The sequence below is a fragment of the Tupaia chinensis genome, unplaced genomic scaffold (genome assembly GCF_000334495.1).
Source record: "Tupaia chinensis unplaced genomic scaffold, TupChi_1.0 Scaffold000688_1, whole genome shotgun sequence".
In the NCBI taxonomy this organism is placed as follows: domain Eukaryota; kingdom Metazoa; phylum Chordata; class Mammalia; order Scandentia; family Tupaiidae; genus Tupaia; species Tupaia belangeri.
In genome coordinates this window covers 3,939,452-3,959,353 of record NW_006160211.1, presented here as the reverse complement: position 1 = coordinate 3,959,353, position 19,902 = coordinate 3,939,452, and the positions used below count along the sequence as shown (strand labels likewise).

Below are 19,902 nucleotides of genomic sequence, written 5' to 3'. Positions count from 1 at the left end.
TCTGCATAGAGATATGTTTAGAGAAATTTCACTAGAATGTTGACAGTGGTTGTTATCTCAGTGGTGAAATTCCAAGCATGCTTTTTTCCCCAGTTCTTTTTTACTTTCTTTTAAATTCATAAGTGATGTGCCACACACAAGAGAAAGAAACAGGAGCACCTCCACAGGATCTGATTATACTGCGGTCCCCTTCCTTTGGTTCTCCAGACCATAGGATCTTGTGCCCATGCTTGGTGTGTTTCAGGCTGACTGGGTGGGGATTGGATCCTTAGTCACCATGTGGAATTTGGCTTCTCTTAAGCAGAGCATTACTGTTGTGCCATGGAGTCAGCTCTTTTCCTAGTTCTTTCCTTACACTTTTGGAAATATTTCCCCCCAGTTCCATGTTTAATATTTGTGTAAGTGAGAAAAGAAGGCTATTTTCCATTTGGGGAACAAAAATATTTTTTGCTTTTGGTATTTTTGTTTATCTCTCCAGTGTACATTTTTCTTTTATTTTTAAAGAATTATTTATTTAATTTTATTTATTTATTTATTTTTATTTGACCAGAGACAGAGAGAGGGAAAGTGAGAAAGCAAGCTACCAGGTCTGGAACTTGAACCATGATTGGTTATATGGGAGTGTCCAGTGTCTTAACCACCATGCCACCCACTGCCCCAAGCCTTTGGAAGCTTTTAAGAAAGTAACAAGAGTTTAAGGCACAAATATGTGTATGTGTGTGTGTGTGTGTGTGTTGTTTTTTTTTGTTTTTTTTGAGAGATTTTCACTGTAGGGCGTGTGCACTCGCCAGACAGACAGAGAGAGACATAGAGACAGAAAGCGAGAAATCACCCCCCAGGGGGGATGGTCACGCCGCAATCCCTTCTCCTCCATTCTCCTCTTGGGATCTTGGGCACGCACGCACACGCGCCCGGCGTGAGTTTTAAGCCACCGGGTCCAGGACACGAACCGCGGTCGACTACGTGGGAGTCCAGCGACATAGCCATTACGCTAACTGCTGGTTCCCATGTGCGTGTATTTTTTTAAAGAATTATTTATTTAATTCCATTATTTCTATTTCTTTTTGTTTGTTTTTCTTTAATTTGTTGACGAAAGAGAGAGAGAGAGAAAAGGAAAGGGAGAAAGCAAGCCACCAGGTCCAGGACTCAAACCAAGATCAGCCATGTGGGAGTTCAATGCCTTTAATCACCACGCCACCTGCCGGCCCCACAAATGCATATTTTTAACATGATTTCTTCTGCTTAGTACTTAAAACATACATACCCTTTTTTTTTTTTTTAAGAGAGATTTTTGCTATAGGGCGCGTGTGCTCGCCAAAGAGAGGAAGCAAGAAATCGCCCACCCAGGGGGAATGGCCACACCACAATCCTTTCTCCATTCTCTTGGAATCTTGGGTACTCATGTACAGGTGCCCGGTGTGAATTTGAAGTCACCAGGTCTGAGACTTGAACCACAGTTGACTATATAGGAGTCCAGCGATATAACCAATATGTCATCTACTGGTCTTGAAAACCTATATGCTATTATTTTATTTATTTATTTATTTATTTATTTATTTAATTTATTCGGGTCCGGGACGCGAACCGCGGTCAGCTACGTGGAAGTCCAGCGACATAGCCATTGCGCTAGTCCCCCTATATATTATTATTAGTTAAAGATTCGTCATATTTTATTTTATTCATTTTTTTGAGAGGTTTTTGCTATAGGGTGCGTGCGCTCGCCAGACTGACAGAGACAGAGACAGAAAGCGAGAAAATAGCCTCTAACATACAGAGTGAGACAAGACAAAAACCCACAGACAAAGCTGACTGTGTGGTTTGAGTCCCGGACCCAGTGACTTGAAAAATACACTGGGTATGTGTGTGCATCCAAAATTCCAAAAGGAGAATGGAGAAGGGATTCTGGTATGACCCCTCTCCCCTCATCCCCAACTGGTAAGCACATGTGCCCTATAGCAAACTTTAAAAAAAAAAAAGAACTTAATGTGTGCAAGAGTGTTTCTGATAGTTAACCTTCATATAACCAACAGAAAAACAAACAAAAGAAAAACCATATTAAATTCATTTTCTTGGGATTTCTTATTAAATATGGGACAGTGTGTCATAAAATAAAATTTAAAAAGGTAGTAAGTCCAATGTGGTTTGTGGTAGTCACTACCATGTTCATTTTACACACAAATTAACTTTGAACAAATCATGTAAAAAAAGGAAAAAAGAAAATACATGTTGAGGATTAAAACACATGCAAAAATGTACATCACTACTAATCAAAGAAATGTAAATTAAAATGATACAATTACATGTTTTCAAATAAAATCTTGAAAACGTGTCCATTTTGCTTCATTTTTGCCTTAAAATGATAACTTTTTTTTTTTTTTGAGAGGTTTTCGCTATAGGGTGCGTCTGCTCGCCAGACAGACAGAAAGAGATAGACAGAAAGCAAGAAATCAGCCCCCAGGGGGGATGGCCACGTCGCAGTCCCTTCTCGTCCATTCTCCTCTTGGGATCTTGCGCGCACACGCACCCAGCGTGAGTTTTAAGCCACCGGGTCCAGGACACAAACCGCGGTCGACTACATGGGAGTCCAGCGACAGCCATTACACTAACTGCTGGTCCCTTAAAATGATAACCTTTAATACAGTAATTTTACTACAGTGAATTCAAAACAAGTACAGTGTAGAAAAAGATGTATATAGATATTTGTAAAACTATTTTCTGTAATGTGCTCAGTATGAGAAGAATGATTAAATTTTATATTTACAGAATAGAATATGTAGCTGTTAAAGTCATTTATTCACGTATTCATACACCATCCTTTTTTTTTTTTTTAAGAGGTTTTTGCTATAGGCCATGTGTGCTTGCCAGAGGGGAGAGAGAGACAGTGAGAGAGAAAGTGAGAAATCATCCTTCCCCGGGGGCAGGGGAAGTCATGCCACAGTCCCTTCACCTCCTGGGATCTTGGGCGCACACACACACATGTGCCTGGTGTGTTTTTTGTTGTTTTTTTTTTTTAACCAGCAGGTCCCGGACTCAGACTATGGTGAGCCATGTAGGAATCCAGCAACATAATCACTACACCATCTGCTGGCTTCCATATACCATCTTTAAAGATAGTTTTTTGTTTTTGTTTTTCTTTTAAGGTTTTTGCTGTAAGGCACTTGTACTTGCCAGAGAAAGACAGAGAAGAGGAAAGTAAGAAATCACCCTTCGGGGGGGATGGCTACACTGCAGTGTCTTCTCCTTTGGTCATACACGCACCTGCACCTGGCATGATATTCAGGCTGCTGGGTCCTGTCTTACCATGGTCAGCTATGTGGGAACCCAGTGCCTTAAGCACCATACTACCCGCTGGCCCCAAGAAGAGATTTTAAATGACTTATTTAACTTATTTTGTAATTTTCAGTTTTTACCATGGTTTTTTATTTTTTTACAGAAAAACATTAATATCTAATCATTACAAAACATTTGTCTTACTTTTTTTATTTTTTAGAGGTTTTTGCTATAGGGCATGTGCGCTCACCAGACAGAGAGAGACATAGAGACAGAAAGCGAGAAATCACCTCCCCGGGGAGGATGGCCACGCCGCAATCTCTTCTCCATTCTCCTCTTGGGATCTTGGGCACGCACGCACATGCGCCCGGCGTGAGTTTTAAGTCACTGGGTCCGGGACGCGAATCGCAGTCAACTACGTGGGAGTCCAGCGACATAGCTATTACGCTAACTGCTGGTTCCCAAAACATTTGTCTTACATCATTTTTCTCTTCAAGTTTATCAGAGGGCATGGGTGCTCCCTGGAAAGAAATAAGAGCGCGAGCAAGCAAGCGAGCACTGCTATGGGAAATGGTCATGCCACAGTCTCTTCTCCACCTCTCCCTCCTTTCAGTATTTTGGGAGATAGTCCGGCATGTTTCCCAAGCTGCTAGGTCTAAGACTTGAACTACACAATTGGCCAAGTAGGATCCAGCTATCTTAACCACCATGCCACTGGCCAGCCCTATTATTTAATTTTTACAACCACTTTCTGAGGTACTTTGTTCTCATCTTACAGATGAGGAAAGTTAGGCAGTGACAGGCTTAGTGGCTTACCCAAAGTCAAACAGCTAATAAATAGTGGGACTGGAACTGGAATCCAGGTAGTTTGACTTATGCTCCTACCTTAAATTGTGCCTCTTTTTTTCTGGAGCAGTATGGTAGATTCTAGTTTCAGGTACCCTACAAACAAAAAGCTTCTTGAATTTGTAATACAAGATTTAATCTAATGGAGATATATATGATGAAGCTATAAACTATCACTTGTAAAACTTCCGTTTGGTAATTTATCAGTCTGTAGCATTACAAGTTACACAGTGATACGTGCTGTTATCCTCACGTAAAGTGTGGTGCTGCCAGTTACTAAGCTATACAGACCTAGTGCTCACCTATCCATCATCCATCCATGCATTCATTAGGTTGTTGGGGAAGTCATGATGTGTTTTTGTTTATCCATGCAAATATGGGTCATGACTTTCCCAATGACCCAATATTTATGGGCTCTCCATTTTCATTTTCTTTATACTGAACCTTATTGTGGTATAGTTGATATATAATAAACTGTTACCACTTAAAGTGTATAATTTGAATTTGACAAAGGTTACAACTGTAAAACTATCATAGTGAAGACAAACATTTTATCACCCCCTCAAACTGACTGCTTTCAGCCATTGATCGGTCATTGTAAATTTGTTGACATTTTCTAGAATTATATAACTGGAATAAGATATGCTCTTTCCTAGTTAATTTTTTCCACTCAGTATAATAATTTTGAGATTCACTCATTCATTTTACTGTATGTATTAGTAATTTGTTTCATTTTACTGCCTAGAAATATTCTACTGATATGCAAATAGTACAATTTTGTCCATTTGGGTAATTTCCAATTTTTACTTTTATGAATAAAAATGTTACATGCTTTTCATTTTGTTGGGTAAATAGGAATAGAATGCCTGAGTTACACAGTAGGTTTGTTTAACTTTGTGAGAATCTGACAGATGCTTTTACAATATCGTACTCATTTTACATTCCTTTTTTTCTGCTGAGTATTACTATTCCAGTTCCTCACCCATATCCTCACCAACATTGATTATTACCAGTCTTTTTAAGGCTGGCCACTATGACAGGTAATAATATTGTCTTTTTTTTTTAAAGGGAGATTTTTGCTATAGAGCACATGTGCTCCCATGAGAGACACAGACAGAAAGTGAGAAATCACCACCCACCCCAGGGGTGGGGGGATGGCCATGCTGCAGTCCCTTCTCCTCTAGTTGCCTCTCAGGATTTTGGGCATGTATGCACATGCCACCAGGCGTGAGTTTTAAGCCGCCGGGTCTAGGACTTGAATCAGGGTGGACTAGGTAGGAGACTAGTGACTTAACTGTTACGCCATCTGCCGGTCCTGATGTTATCTAATTTTGGTATTAATATGCATTTCCCTGATGACCAATAATGTCAAGTACGTTTTCATGTTCTTGGTATTCATCTTTGATGAAGTGTCTATCCAAAACTAGAATCTGTTAGTCTTATTATTGAATTGTGTGGGTTCATTATCTATTTTGAATACAAGTCTTTAGTCAGATATACATATATGTGTTGTAGATATTCTGCCTCAATACATATGCTTGCTGTTCTTTTCCCAACAGTATTTTTCAAAGAGCAGGTTGATGTAATTTTTTTTAAATAGCTTTTTGGTTCCTTTTCTTTGTGTGTACTTTATTTAGGAAATCTCTGTCAACTTATATTTTCTTCTAGTTTTATTGGTTTTGGCTGTTAAATTTGGATCTAAGATCCATTCAGAATTTTTACACATTGAGTTAGGTAAGGGTTAATTTTTTTTAATGTTAAAAAATATTTGAGTCTTTTAAAAATATTTGAGTCTCTCATTATTCAGCACTTTGTTGAAAAGATTTTTCTTTCTCTTTGAATTGTATTGGCACCTTTGTCTAAAGTTTTTGACCATATATATCTATTTTGGGCCTTCTGTCTTCTAACACAATTATCTATATTTCTTTTAAGTTCAGTGACTTGCACTATCTATATCATCATAACTATGATGTCTTAAAATCAGTTAGTGTAAATCCTCTTTGTCTTTTTAAAGATTGCTTTGGCTATTCTAGGATTGTTCTGATTTCTGGTCAATTTTTACAAAAAAGAAAGTCGAGATTTTGACTGGAATTTCCTGAAATCTATCACATTTGGGGAGAGAATCGACTTCCATTAGTCTTGCAATTTATGAACATGGTGTATAAAATATATATAGGGGTCTTCAGAAAATTTGTGAAAAATGCACATTATGAAAAAAACATGTAGAGTTCAAACATATTTTAAGTCCATTTTCCTACAAACTTTTAAAAGCCTCCTCATACAGTGTAATATATTTAAGCTTATTTAGGTCATCTTTAATTTCTTTTGTTACATAAATATTTACCTATTTTGCCTCTTAGTCCCCACAAATGACAACAACATACAAAATTTTGTAGCCATTTAATAGAAAGCAAAAGAATTTATATTAATAAAAATTTGAGATTTGGTAATGACGAGAAAGTATTATTGCATTTACTTCATGTATCGTGATAAAGCTAAATTTTTTTATTCTAGTTTTTTAGGTTAAAAAAAAAGTGTGTGTGTGTATACACACATACACATAAATAAATTAATAAGGGCTCCAGACCAGCCAGTGGTGTGGTGGTTAAAGCAGATCCCATATGACTGGCTGCGTCTCTGATCTGGCTTGAGTCTCTGACCTGGTGGCTTGAAAAACACGCTAGGCACTTGTGTGTACATGCCCAGAATTCATAAAGGAGGTGGAAATGGAGAAGGATGGGACCAGTAGATGGCATAGCAGTTTCATCCCCGGAGTCCCATATGGCCAACTGCAGTTTGAGTCCCAGACCCAGTGGCTTGAATTACACTTGGGCGGGTGTGGTTGTGCATGTGTGCTCTTGCCCAAGACCTCAGGAGAATGGAAGAGAGAGGATTGTGGCATGGACATCCCTTGGGGGGATGATTTCTCAATTTCCCTCTGTGTCTCTTTCTCTCCAGCGAGCGCACATACCCTAAGGCCAAAACCTCTCCAAAAAAAGACAGAATGGAGAAGGAATTGCTAGTGGGGCCATGCCCCACAGGCAGGGGTGCTTTCTCTCTCTCTCTCTCTCTCCCCTCTTCTGTGAGCACATGTGCCCCCTGGCAAATTAAGTAAGTAAATAAATAAGGGCACTAGTGTTTTCTTTCTGTGCCCTGGTGGATTATTAATCTATGTAGATAGAAGTCAATACATTTATTAAATGGTTATAAATTACAAGTGGTTTTGGTAGATTTTTTTTTTTTAAAGAAGTGTCATATATCAGGGTTTTTGCGTGGCATCAGCGTCTGTTAAAAACACATATGCACAGAAGGACATTACAAATTCTTACCTCAAATTAGATTAAGACATAAACTTAACTGTTCACTTTTTTATTTGTTCTAGTAAAATCTGTTTTCTTATCTTAATAGATATCAGGCATCCTGAAGAACTTTCTCTCTTAAAAAAACCCAGGGATCCAACAAAGAAAAAAAAGAAAAAGCTAGATGACCAATCTGAAGATGAAGCGCTTGAATTAGAGGGACCTCTTATCACTCCTGGATCAGGTGAGTCTGAGAGGGACACAAAAATGAGATCTTGTACATAGAGTGCCCGAGTCATTCTGATAATAAATAAATGAGTCATGTATGTTAGAAGCGTAGTCAAATAACGAAAACTTCTTTAACATCTTTTTTCCCTTAATCATAACATTATTATTGTTACTTGTTTCTGTCACAGCAAATATTAATAGTTGAATACATAAAAAAGAAACCCAGTTTAGTTGCTCAGAAAGTGAAAAGGGGGTTAGTAGTATTATCAGACTTGGTTCTTTACTTTGCAGAATTAGGAATGTTTTTTAATGTTTATAGATTGTGAAAACTGACACTGTTTTAGTTCATCCATTATTACTTAAAACCTTACTTAAATTACTTAACACCTTCTTTGGGTCTTGTATATGCTGGTCCCTTTTACTACTCTTCCTTTTTTCCTTTAAAGTTTTGCTCCTTTTTATAAACTTTCCCAGGTTCCCTGCCATTACTTCCCCAACCCGACTTTATGCATCCTTTTGTCTAAAATCATCAGACTTTTCTGTTTGGAATTATACTGCATGTTCTCCCCTAATAATTGTGAGCTCCCCACATGATCTCTTTTGTTATCAGAACCTAAGTCAGCATAGGGCATTCAGCAGGTACTGCACATAATGTCATTTTTGGAGCTAGATGATTAAGTTGTGTAGTTCTTTAGTCCAGGGCATATGCATGTTTCTGCTGGCCACGTGTTATTAATCCACTATTTAGAATGGGTCTCTCCAGCAAATATCTAATCTAATGTCAATAATTTAATACATTCCTCTTTTTTTCTATTTGGGATGTGATGAATAATTTATGGTATAGTAACATTAGGAGAGGCTAAGGTCACAGACCTTGTAGCTTTTCTGTACCTGGTTATGTACTCATTGCATTTATAGATTATTAGTTGAAAAAGCAGTTAGTGTTTAAGGAGCTGGTATGTAAATGCTAAATGAATATTGTAGAAAATAATGATTTAGGAATTTAGAAAACAAAATAATTAATTCCAGATAGAGTATAGTCAGTTTTATGGGTTGGGGAATTAAGCTTTTAAGATCCACTGGCTAGAATTTTGAGGGGAATAAAAGGCAATCCAAGCAGAAAGAATAGACAGAGAATGTCACAGCAAAAGAAAAGTACAAGACATGTAAATAAATCATTTGAGCCTATTTTTATGGGGGAGAAACCTCAAAGGTCTTTGTGAACATACTGGACAGTATCTAAACAACAGGATAAGGATTTTAACTAGTGCATTGTAAAGCCATTGGTTTCTGAATATGCTACAAAATGAATAAATTATTATTTTAGAAAGCATTTTTATTTACTGTGAGTAATTATGGAGAAGGCAGTGGGGAGAAAGGTTTGTGAGTAATGGTAGAAGCCCGCCAATTGGGAAGATAAAAGAGAAGAAAAAATTATTGTGACATAATGAGAAATAATTCAGTCATGCATTTCATAATGACGTTTTTGGTCAATGACAGACCACATACACAACAGTGGCCCCATAAGATTTTAATAGGCTATATTGTGTAGCTTAAATATGTAGGAGACTATACTGCCTAGGTTGGTGTAAGTATTAACTCTGCTGTTTGCCTTGTAACAAAGTTACCCAACATTCTGAGAAGTGTACCTGTAGTGATCCATGACTATACATATTCTGATCTTCCTCCAGTTTTCCTGACAGCTTCTTTTAAACACACACACACACACAAATAATAACAACTTCCTTTTGCCTCTTTCACCCTAGATTAGTGTTACCAGTTCCTCAACTTCATGAGTAAATTCCTATATGGTCTCTGTCTCTCTAGTGAGCTGATGTGCTCTGTACCAGATTTAAAAATAATAATAATAATAAATTTAAAATATTTAATTTGGGGGCCAGCAGGTGGTATGGTGGTTAAGGGCGTTGGACTTCCACATGGCTAACCAATCACGGTTTGAGTCTCAGACCTGGCAGTTTGCTTTCTTCCTTTCTTTATCACTCTGTCCCTCTTTGGTCAAACTTAAGTAAATAATTAAAGTTAAATAAAGTAATTATTTAAAAAAATATTTCATTTTAAAACTTTATAATTATCTTTTTAAAATTTGCTTTAGGGCATATGTGCTCACCAGAAAGAGAGAGAAAGGGAAAGTGAGAAAGCAGACTGCCAGCCTGGGGGTGAAACTGCAGTCAAGCCATATGGAAATCCAGTGCCTAAACCACCCCGTCACCTGCTGGCCCCAAAGTTACTGTGTGTGTGTGTGTGTGTGTGTATAAGAGAGATTTTTGCTATGGGCGCTTGCGCTCTTTGGAGAGACAGAGAGAGACAGGTACACAGAAAGTGAGAAATCACCCCCCAGGGGATGGCCACACCGCAATCCCTTCTCTAGTCTCCTCTCGAGATTTTGGCATGCACACACGCGCCTGGCGTGAGTTTTAAGTGGTTAACTACATGGGGTCTGGCAATGTAAACATTATGTCATCTGCTGGTCCCTCAATGTTACTGTGTTTTAAGTGAGAGAATTAAAAGATAAGTTTTGGTGTCTAAACCTAACCACTTGAATTTAAAAAAAGAAAAACTTGAGTGTTTCAGTAAGTCCATTTGACATGCTAAGAAAGTACACCAAGATCATGTTATATGGAGGAAGTGTCTGAGTGCCATACACATGTAAAGAGTAACATGTAATTGGGGCCAGCAAGTAAAGTGATGGTTAAGGTGTGTTTGACTCCCACATGGTGGGTCATGGTTTGAGTCCCTGATCCAGTAGCTTGAAAATCACTCCAGGCATGTGTGCTCAAAATCCCTAGAGAATGGAGGAGAAGGGACTGCATCATGACCATCCTCCCTGAAGAATGATTTATCACTTTCCCTTTCTCTGTCTCTCTCTGGCTAGTGTATGTGCCCTATATAGCAAAATCCTTTAAAAGAAAAAATGTTTAATTATTTTATTTTTTAAAGAGAGATTCTTGCTATAGTGCATGTGTATTTGCTGGAGACACAGAGACAGAGAGAAATTAAGAAATCACCCCACAGTGAGGGTGACCTGCTGCAATCCCTTCTTCATTCTTATATAGGGGTTTTAGGCACTAATGCACTCGCCTTGCATGAGTTTCTTTTCTAAGAGAGATTTTTGCCATAGAGCACATGCGCTTACTGGAGAGACAGTGAGAAATCACCCCCTGGGGGGATGGCCATGCAGCAATCCCTTCTCCTCCTGTCTTCTCTAGGGATTTTGGGCATGTATGCACACATGCCTGCCATGAGTTTTAAGTTGCCAGGTCTAGGACTCGAACTGCAGTCAACCACGTGGGAGTCCAGTGATGTAACCATTACACCATCTGCTGGCCCCCTGGCATGAATTTCAAACTGCTGGGTCCAGGACTTAAACTGTGAATTTTTTTGTAATAATTATTTATCAATTTTGTTATTAATTTGCTGTAGGGCATGTGTGCTTACCAAATAGAGAGGGGAAAGAGAGAGAGCAAGCTGCCAGGTCCGGTACTCAAACCATAGTCGGCCATGTGGGATTCCAGTACCTCAACTACCATACCACCTGCTGGTCAGAACCTTGAATTTTTAAAGGAAATATTAAATATCTAATATGCCTGCTTCTGTGATTTGTTAGCACATTAGTAAGTTACTGGACCAAATACAGTACTGAAAAATAAGACCAGTTGCTTGTGTCCCCCTGATAATAGCACACGGTCCATATGTATGTCAGATACTGCTCAGTACTTTACATGTATTTCTGCTCTGCAGAGTTGCAGTAAGGCCTAGATAGACTCTGTATCATTTTACCAGCGAGGATACACTCAGTTTCCCATAGTTCCCACATGCTTCCTTTTTAAACTGTAAAACATTTATTTAATTTTATTCATTATTATTTTAATTTGATCAGAGAGAAAAAAAATAAAGCAAGCTGCTGGTTCCAGGACTTCAGCCATGTGGGAGTCCAGCTCCTCAACCACGCCACTTCCCCACCCCCATGCTTCTTGAATTGCGAGCATCATGGTATAAACGTGTATTATAATTCTGTTGTCTAAAGATATATAGAATCCCGTTATCCCCAACCTGAAAGGGTGCTAGATATTGGATTTGTTGTTGTTGTTGTTTTTCTTTTTTTGGAGAGGTTTTTGCTATAGGGCACGTGTACTTGGCAGAAAGAGAGAGACAGAAAGCAAGAAATCACCCCCCAGGGGGGGTGGCCACGCCACAATCCCTTCTCCTTCTTTCTCCTCTCGGGGTCTTGGGTAGGCACGCACATGCGCCCGGCATGAGTTTAAGCCACTGGGTCCAGGACTTGAACCATGGTTTACTATGTGGGAGTCCAGTGACATAGCCATTACACTAACTGCTGGTCCCTGTTGTTTTGCTTTTTAAGAGAGATTTTGCTGTTTGGCCTGTGCCCTTGCTGGAGACAGAGAGAGAAAGTGAGAAATCACTCCCCCGCCCCTCAGTGGGTATGGCCACACCATAATCCCTTCTCCATTCTCCTCTAGGCTTTTGGACATGTGCATACATACACAGGCCCTGCGTGAGTTTCAAATCACCAGGTCCAAGACTCAAACTGTGGTTGACCATGGGGTCCAGCGCCTTAACCACAATGCCGCCTGCTGGCCCCGGCTTTGTATTTTATTTTTAGAGTCAGTTAAAGGAGATACAAAATAAGTTCCTATCTTAAAACAGTTTATCTTAAAATTGCAAATATACATTTCTCTGTCAGCTCTTTTTTATTTTATTTATTTATTTTTGATAGGGCTAATGTCCTCTCTTGGTTATGAGTATGCTGGTCTTTTTTTCTTTTTCACATAAATTGCATTTGTAGTACATGTTTATTTCTAGATCGGTATCTTTAATATCTTTAAAGTTGAGTGAAAAATTAGTCTTTGCAAAACAATCTGAGTGCAAAATCTAAAATCTAGACTTTTTAATCTTGTTTCCTTTCCAACCTTTCATAATGGCTGGCTCTCAACTAAGTCAGCAAGTTGTTACAGCCACTCTTTTATCAAGTTTCCAGAACATTAACTTTAGTTACCGTAGGATCTACACCTCTTTGATTCTGCATTCATGTTTTCCAGCTTCACTTCAATTACTGTAACAGATAAAACTGGCATAAATAATATGGTGGGCCTACAGAGTCGTTTACCAGGTGCACATTTCAATTGGGGTCTTACTCGGCCTATATTGAATAGATCAACAGCTAACTCTGTTAAATGGTTAAAAGAGCCCCTGCTGTATTTTATCTTGTGCTCAAAGATAGTACTGTGTACATTGTGGCTATTTCAGAGAGATTTCAAGGACAGTTTTTATTATATCCTGTTTTGCTTTATGCATTATCTTCAGAAGCTAATCAACTTTTACTTTGCACACTAACTTACACTTTCGTGGTTCTATCTTTGTGCTGTTCCTAAATTGTCTAATTTCTGTCTGGCTTATACTCAGGAAAACAGCATTCTCTGCAATTATCCTGCCCAGGTGAGGGCTCCCTGTTCTTACTAGCACCAGTCACCTTGTCCCCAGGCTGCAGCTGCTGCTTATTCCTGGTATTTGTATCATTCTACAGTTCTTTCCTCTCAGAGTCTTGACTCTTACACAAAAGCCCTAGAGGATACTTCTCAACTGTTTTCTTTATAAAGAATCCTTTTTAGAAAGGAAAACCAATGTTTTCATTAAAAAGTTACTAAGAACCACATTTATTGAACATTTATTCCCAACGCTACATGTACTATTATACTTAATCTTCAAACAGTTCTAAAACATAGGTAAGAATGAGAAGAAGAAGCTTGGCTAAGTCACTTGCCTGGGAGTAAATGCCTAGTAAATGGTAGAGCTAAGTCTTGAGCTAAGGTTTGTCTTGTTCTAAAGCTAGAGCTCCTACCACTGTACCACACCAGGCACCTTCCCTCCTCCGCCCCTTAAACTTTTATGCACACACAGAGACACTTAATTTTCACAAATGGGTCAGTGATCAGAGACACCTATGTCTTATTTAATTTTTTTTAGCCATGTTCATCTTTTAAAAGAAAATCATTTTAAACTTAAATTCCTAGAAGTGAAGGGAGCTAGATCTCATATGGCCAACTGTGTGGTTAAAGTCCCAGACCCAGCAGGTTGAAAAACACACCTCTGTGTTTGAGTGTATGCCCCAAATCCCAGGTAGGATGGAGAAACAGAGGAGGGATTGTGGTGTGACCATGCCCCACTGGGAAGTGCTTTCTCCCCCTTCTGCTCTTTCTCTTTTCATCTGTTTATCTCTGGTGAGCATACATGCCCTCTGGTAAGATTTTTTTTTTTAATTTGAAAAATTCCTTATGACACTTTAATGGTATAGTCTGCGTGTGTTGTGGCGATCAGAAGAGTCTCTCATCATCTCAATTAGGTCCTACAAGTGGGTGAAAACAAAAACCTTTTTAGTACATCTTAAGAGAGAATTTGGGAAGCTGGAGGAGTTTTGTTGCCCAGAAACAGTGAGTGAATACCAGTGTGCATAGCCTCTTTCTAGGTCAAAATTTATCTGCCTTTTTGCAGTAATACTTTATTTATAAATCTGTTTAGCTATTTAGCTATTCACTGAGTAAACATTAACATAGAATTAATTCTCTTAATGTGGATTTATTCCATTATATTTAGCTATCTTAAAACATGGTTTGGATTTCAGTTGGTGATGAATATTATGGACATGTTTGTCACTATATGCTTGACCTAGAGTGTAACTTCATTCTTTTGAATTAGACCAAAAATTTGTTAGATTGTAGCTTCTGAGATTCTTCACTCTTGAGTCTATTTGAAATAAAATACTTCAGTTTATAATTCACAATTTTAAAAAGTCCTTTTTTTTCTGTTTCCCATTTTCTTTTCACTTTCATTCTTTTGTTTCTGTCCTCTGTTGTCTTTCCTTTATCTTCTGAATTCCTTTCTTTCCTTTCCTATAGGCACTGATGTTCTTTACATTGGCCCTCTGAAAGGTGAGCCTTGCCACAATTAAACACAAAAGTTGTTGGTCTGTCTGCTTCAGCTATATCTTTATTTTCTAATTCTCTTGAACTAGTTTTTTTCTGCCCAGGAATTCCCCCAACTTAGTACGTTCTTGTGACTTTGTCATTATGTGTTCTAATGTTAAGCAGAGTTAATTTCATGTTTTCAAGACAGGTGATGTAATATACTAAGCTTTTCTTCCAAATGAAGCTTGTGTTTCAGTGTACTTTATATCATAATAATGTATGCTGTTTTGAAACCTAAGGTTCTGTACTTTGTACTTAAAACTTGTTTTTTATGTTACTTATTAGGAAGTATATACTCAAGCCCAGGACTTTATAGTAAAACAATGACCCCTACTTATGATGCTCATGATGGAAGTCCCTTGTCACCAACGTCTGCTTGGTTTGGTGACAGTGCTCTGTCCGAAGGCAATCCTGGTATACTTGCTGTCAGTCAACCAATCACATCACCAGAAATCTTGGCAAAAATGTTCAAGCCTCAAGCTCTTCTTGATAAAGCAAAGATCAATCAAGGGTAAGTTTCAAGATACAGTACAACCGAAGAATTTCTTTATCTGGGTAGTGACTGAAATATTTTATTAATTCTATCTGTCTTTGTTCCTCTGCTCTTGTTAATCCAGATGGCTTGATTCCTCAAGATCTCTCATGGAGCAAGATGTGAAGGAGAATGAGGCCTTGCTGCTCCGATTCAAGTATTACAGCTTTTTTGATTTGAATCCAAAGGTACCAAGGGTTTAAAGGAATCTCTTTTCTTTTAATTTCTTCTTTTTGTTTGATTTCTATTCATTTAGAAGTTTTTTGGAAGTCGATGGGGTAAGGAACCCTGAGTCTGTAACAAGGCTTGAATAATATTTATAACCCAACACTTTAGGCAGAACTTAAATCTGTTTTTACTAAATTGGAAGCATAACTAAACCTTTTTCCTAATACAATTTTTGGTTGTTTTTTTGTTTGTTTGTTTGTTTTTCGCTATAGGGCGCGTGCGCTCGCCAGACAGAGAGATAGAAAGCGAGAAATCACCCCCCAGGGGGGATGGTCACGCCGCAATCCCTTCTCCTCCATTCTCCTCTCGGTATCTTGGGCGGGCACGCACGCACACGCACCCAGCGTGAGTTTTAAGCCACCGGGTCCAGGAAGTGAACCGCAGTCGACTACGTGGGAGTCCAGCGGCATAGCCATTAGGCTGTTGGTTCCCATGTATTTTAAAGTTACTACAGAATAGGTAAAATTTTTCTTTTAAACATCTTTTCTATTTTAAAGAAAAGCTGTTCTGAAAGGTTTACCTTTTTAGGTGCATTTAGATTACTAATTATATACTGAAAGATACTGCTTCAATACATTTTTTTTCCATTGCATACATTTTTTAAAAATTTGATGTTTAATATCCCTCTTTTTTGTTACTCATGATAGAGAGAGTATGTGCATGTGACAGAGAAAGCAGCACTCTCCACAGGGGCTGGTCATGCCTCGATCCTCTTCCTCCATTCCTCCAGCCTATCGGCTCTTGGCATCTGTGTACATGCCCAGCATGTCTCAGGCCAGCCAGCCACCTGAGCATTTGAAGCACAGTCAGCATGGGGGACCCCGGCTTCTTTTCAGTAGCACATCATCACTGCACAATAAAGCCAGCCCACGTTTGTAAAAAGCCTATGTATCAGTAGCCACATACCTATTTTAGTACGCTAGGTATCAGCTCTGCTGCTATTAGTCCCTTGCTTTTTTGGTGAGATTTAACTTTGGTATGAAGATCTTGATACCCTTCCTCCCCCAGCAAACACACAGACAAAATACTTGGCACAGAGGTTTGGATATTTCTTTATCATCCTGTGGAAGAACCTTGTGGCTACGTTTTTATTCTTTTCATGTTTATGGTCTGGATTTTAATATATATTGATCATCTTTTTATTGTTTCTTTGAATAATCATTTATACAATATTAAAATATATATAATACGACATTAAAATAATTTCGTTGTCAGGGTATATCATTATTGAGTAAAACCAAAGCTATTCCAGGAATAGTTGCATGTGTGGGGGGAGGGAGAATATTTTACTAACATTCAAAGATAATATAGCTAAGATGTTACTGTAGAACTACCAATGTTATTAAAAGTGTGATTCAATAGCATATAAATAAATATTTTCTACAAGTATGTATGTACCCTCTATTTTGAATACAATTAGTGCTGTCTCCAAGGAACTGCCACTGGGTATTCTCCACACTGAGCATTTCCAAAATCATTTACTGTCAGTACCTTTCTTTACTTTAATGTCTCCAAGTTAGATTCCTTTATCATAAAAGATTATAATACATGGCATATTTTCCTGGAAAATAACATTTAGAATTTATTTTTAATACTGTCTTCTGTTATATTTTAATGTCATTTTAAATAGAAAATTAGAAGTGGATATATATAGGTATATCTAATCCTATAAATATCTTGCTTATAATTGAGCATTTGATAGTGAATAAAAAAATCCCAGGAAGAAATTATATATTAAAATTTTCCAGTTAAGTTTTAAAAATAAATACTCAGTTTTCAAAATGTTTTAAATGTTAAAGGTAACATATTAAGAATTTTTTTTTCTGCAGTATGATGCAATTAGGATCAATCAGCTTTATGAGCAGGCCAAATGGGCTATTCTCCTAGAAGAAATTGAATGCACGGAAGAAGAAATGATGATGTTTGCGGCTTTGCAGGTAAAGGGAAGATTTGGTAAATGGGATTTGTTAGGATGGGAAGGGAGTCGTTTTTTTAAATAGTAAAGTAGCATATTAATTCCAATAGCATTTGATAAATAGTATTTATTTTTGGCTGTGTACAAGTGAATCGTCACTTAGGAAAATAAATACACGAATTGAGTTAAATTTTGTTTTTTTTGTTTGTTTGTTTGTTTGTTTTTGGAGAGGTTTTTGCCATAGGGCGTGTGCGCTCGCCAGACAGACAGAGACAGAAAGCGAGAAATCACCCCCCGGGGGGTGGCCACACCGCAATCCCTGGATCCTGGGCACGCACGCACGCACACGTGCCCGGTGTGAGTTTTAAGCCACCGAGTCCGGGACGCGAACCGCTATCAACTATATGGAAGTCCAGCGACATAGCCATTATGCTAACTGCTGGTCCCTTAAATTTGGTTTTGTTGAGGGAAAACAGCAGTGGGTGTAATGGCTATGTTGCTGGACTCCCATGTAGTCAACCACGGTTCCAGTCCTGGACCCAGCAGCTTAAACTCAATGCCAGGTGCGTGTGCATGCATGCTCAAGATCCTGAGAAGAGAATGGAGGAGCAGGGATTGCAACATGGCTATACACCCTGGGGGGATGATTTCTTGCTTTCTGTCTCTCTATCTCTGTCATTCTGGCAAGCACACGTTGCCCTACAGTAAAAACCTCTCCAAGAAAAAAAAAAAAAATCAGATTTAGTCTTCCTTGTAACACAGTAGTTAAGTGCAATGCATTGGGAGCTACATCCTACATAGCTGACCCAGGTCCTGGTGGCTTGAGAAACACACTGATGCATGTGTGCACACGCAGAATCCTGATGGAGGAGAGAAGATTGTGGCATGACAATGCCCTACTGGGAAATTCTTGTTCTCTCTTTCTCTCCCCCCCACACACATATACCATTTAGTAACTAAATGTTTTATAAATCATATTTCTGAACAGAAGCTTACCTGCATAATTTCATAAACAGCTGAAGATGATAAGACATTGTAAAAATGGGCTATGAAAGAAATTACACCTTTTTAGGTGGTAAATAAAATAATTCTTACGGGACCAGCAGTTAGCGTAATGACTATGTCACTGGACTCCCACGTAGTCGACCGCGGTTCGCGTCCCGGACCCGGTGGCTTAGAACTCAGGCCGGGCGCGTGTGCGTGCGTGCCCAAGATCCCAGAGGAGAATGGAGGAGAAGGGATTGAGGCGTGGCCATCCCCCCTGGGTGGTGATTTCTCGCTTTCTATCTCTCTGTCTCTCTCTGTCTTTCTGGCGAGCACACGCACCCTATAGCTAAAACCTCTCAAAAAAAAAAATCCCTTAACTTTATTTATTTATATATTTATTTGTTTTAATTTGACCAGAGAGGGACAGAGAGAGGAAGAGAAAATGAGAAAGCAAGAGCTACCAGGTCTGGGACTCAAACCATGGTTGGCTATGTGGGAGTGTCCAGCACCCTTAACCACCATGCCACCCTGTCAGTCCCAGGTAATAAGGTCTTAAGGGAGTAGTGAAACTAAAGATTTTTTTTATTAATAGAATTATTTAACTTCATTTTAATTTGACCAGAGAGGGAGGGGAAAAGAAAAAGCTACCAGGTCCTGTACTCAAACCACAGTAGGCCATGTGGGAGTTCAGTGCTCTTAACCACTACCCACTGCCAGCCCCAACAAATACCAAATATATTTAAAAAGTGAGATTTTTTTTTTTTGAGAGGTTTTTGCTGTAGGGCATGTGCACTTGCCAGAAAGACAGAGACAGAGAGACAGAAAGCGAGAAATCACACTCAGGAGAGATTGGCCACGCCACAATCCCTTCTCCATTCTCCTCTCAGGATCCTGGGCATACATGCACACACACCTGGTGTGAGCTTAAGATGCCAGGTCCAGGACTTGAACCACGGTCAACTCAACTACATGAGAGTTCAGCGGCATAGCCATTACGCCAGCTGCTGGTCCCTGAAAGTGAGAATTCTTAAGTAGATAGTGAACATTTTTCTTAGGTTAAACCAATGTTTTTCCACATATAGTTCTTGCTTCAGAATTATAATGGGACTAATTAAAAAATTATCTATTCATTTACCAATCCACCTTTTAGTGAAGTAGCTTTAGGGTGGCATACATAAATCAGTATTCCAGAGACATGAGGTCCAGTGACCACCAGATGAATTTGTCCTTATATTTCAGGTGTCTGAGTAAGGCTATGCTGAGTATCCTGAGATAGGGGAAATTCTGGTTTCACCCTAAGTCTTGATAAAAGTTGTCCTTTATATGAGTACAAGAAATGAAGTTGACATTCATTTATGGAGAATTCACTATTAGTATAAAAGTGATTTTATTTTTTCCCTGTGAACATAAACAGAAATACTCTGTCTTCCAAATGCTTTTATGTGCCCAGAACAGTTTTGCTGTTAGAGGGCAGCAATAAGTAATCTCTCCTTAGTAAATAAGAGAGTCAAAAGGGGCAGAGACAAGGGACCATCCTTGTTTACAAGAGGGCTGTTATTTTCTTGCTTAATCAACTAGTTAAAAATCCTGTATTGT

At 38.7% G+C, this 19,902-nt stretch overlaps 1 protein-coding gene across 7 annotated transcripts in view; it reads left to right on the top strand.

The window, feature by feature from the left end:
* The window catches only part of FERMT2 (FERM domain containing kindlin 2), a 78,301-nt gene that overhangs the window by 37,599 nt on the left and 20,800 nt on the right, over nucleotides 1–19,902 (top strand). For 4 of the 7 annotated variants that reach the window (XM_027776618.1, XM_006160545.3, XM_006160546.3 and 1 more), the window contains 5 exons: nucleotides 7,525–7,659; nucleotides 14,576–14,608; nucleotides 14,930–15,155; nucleotides 15,262–15,364; nucleotides 17,234–17,341. In XM_027776618.1, coding sequence (XP_027632419.1) covers nucleotides 7,525–7,659; nucleotides 14,576–14,608; nucleotides 14,930–15,155; nucleotides 15,262–15,364; nucleotides 17,234–17,341 — 605 coding nt within the window. The remainder of the gene's footprint in view (nucleotides 1–7,524; nucleotides 7,660–14,575; nucleotides 14,609–14,929; nucleotides 15,156–15,261; nucleotides 15,365–17,233; nucleotides 17,342–19,902) is intronic. The other 3 variants (XM_006160547.3, XM_006160549.3, XM_006160550.3) reach the window with 1 other exon arrangement.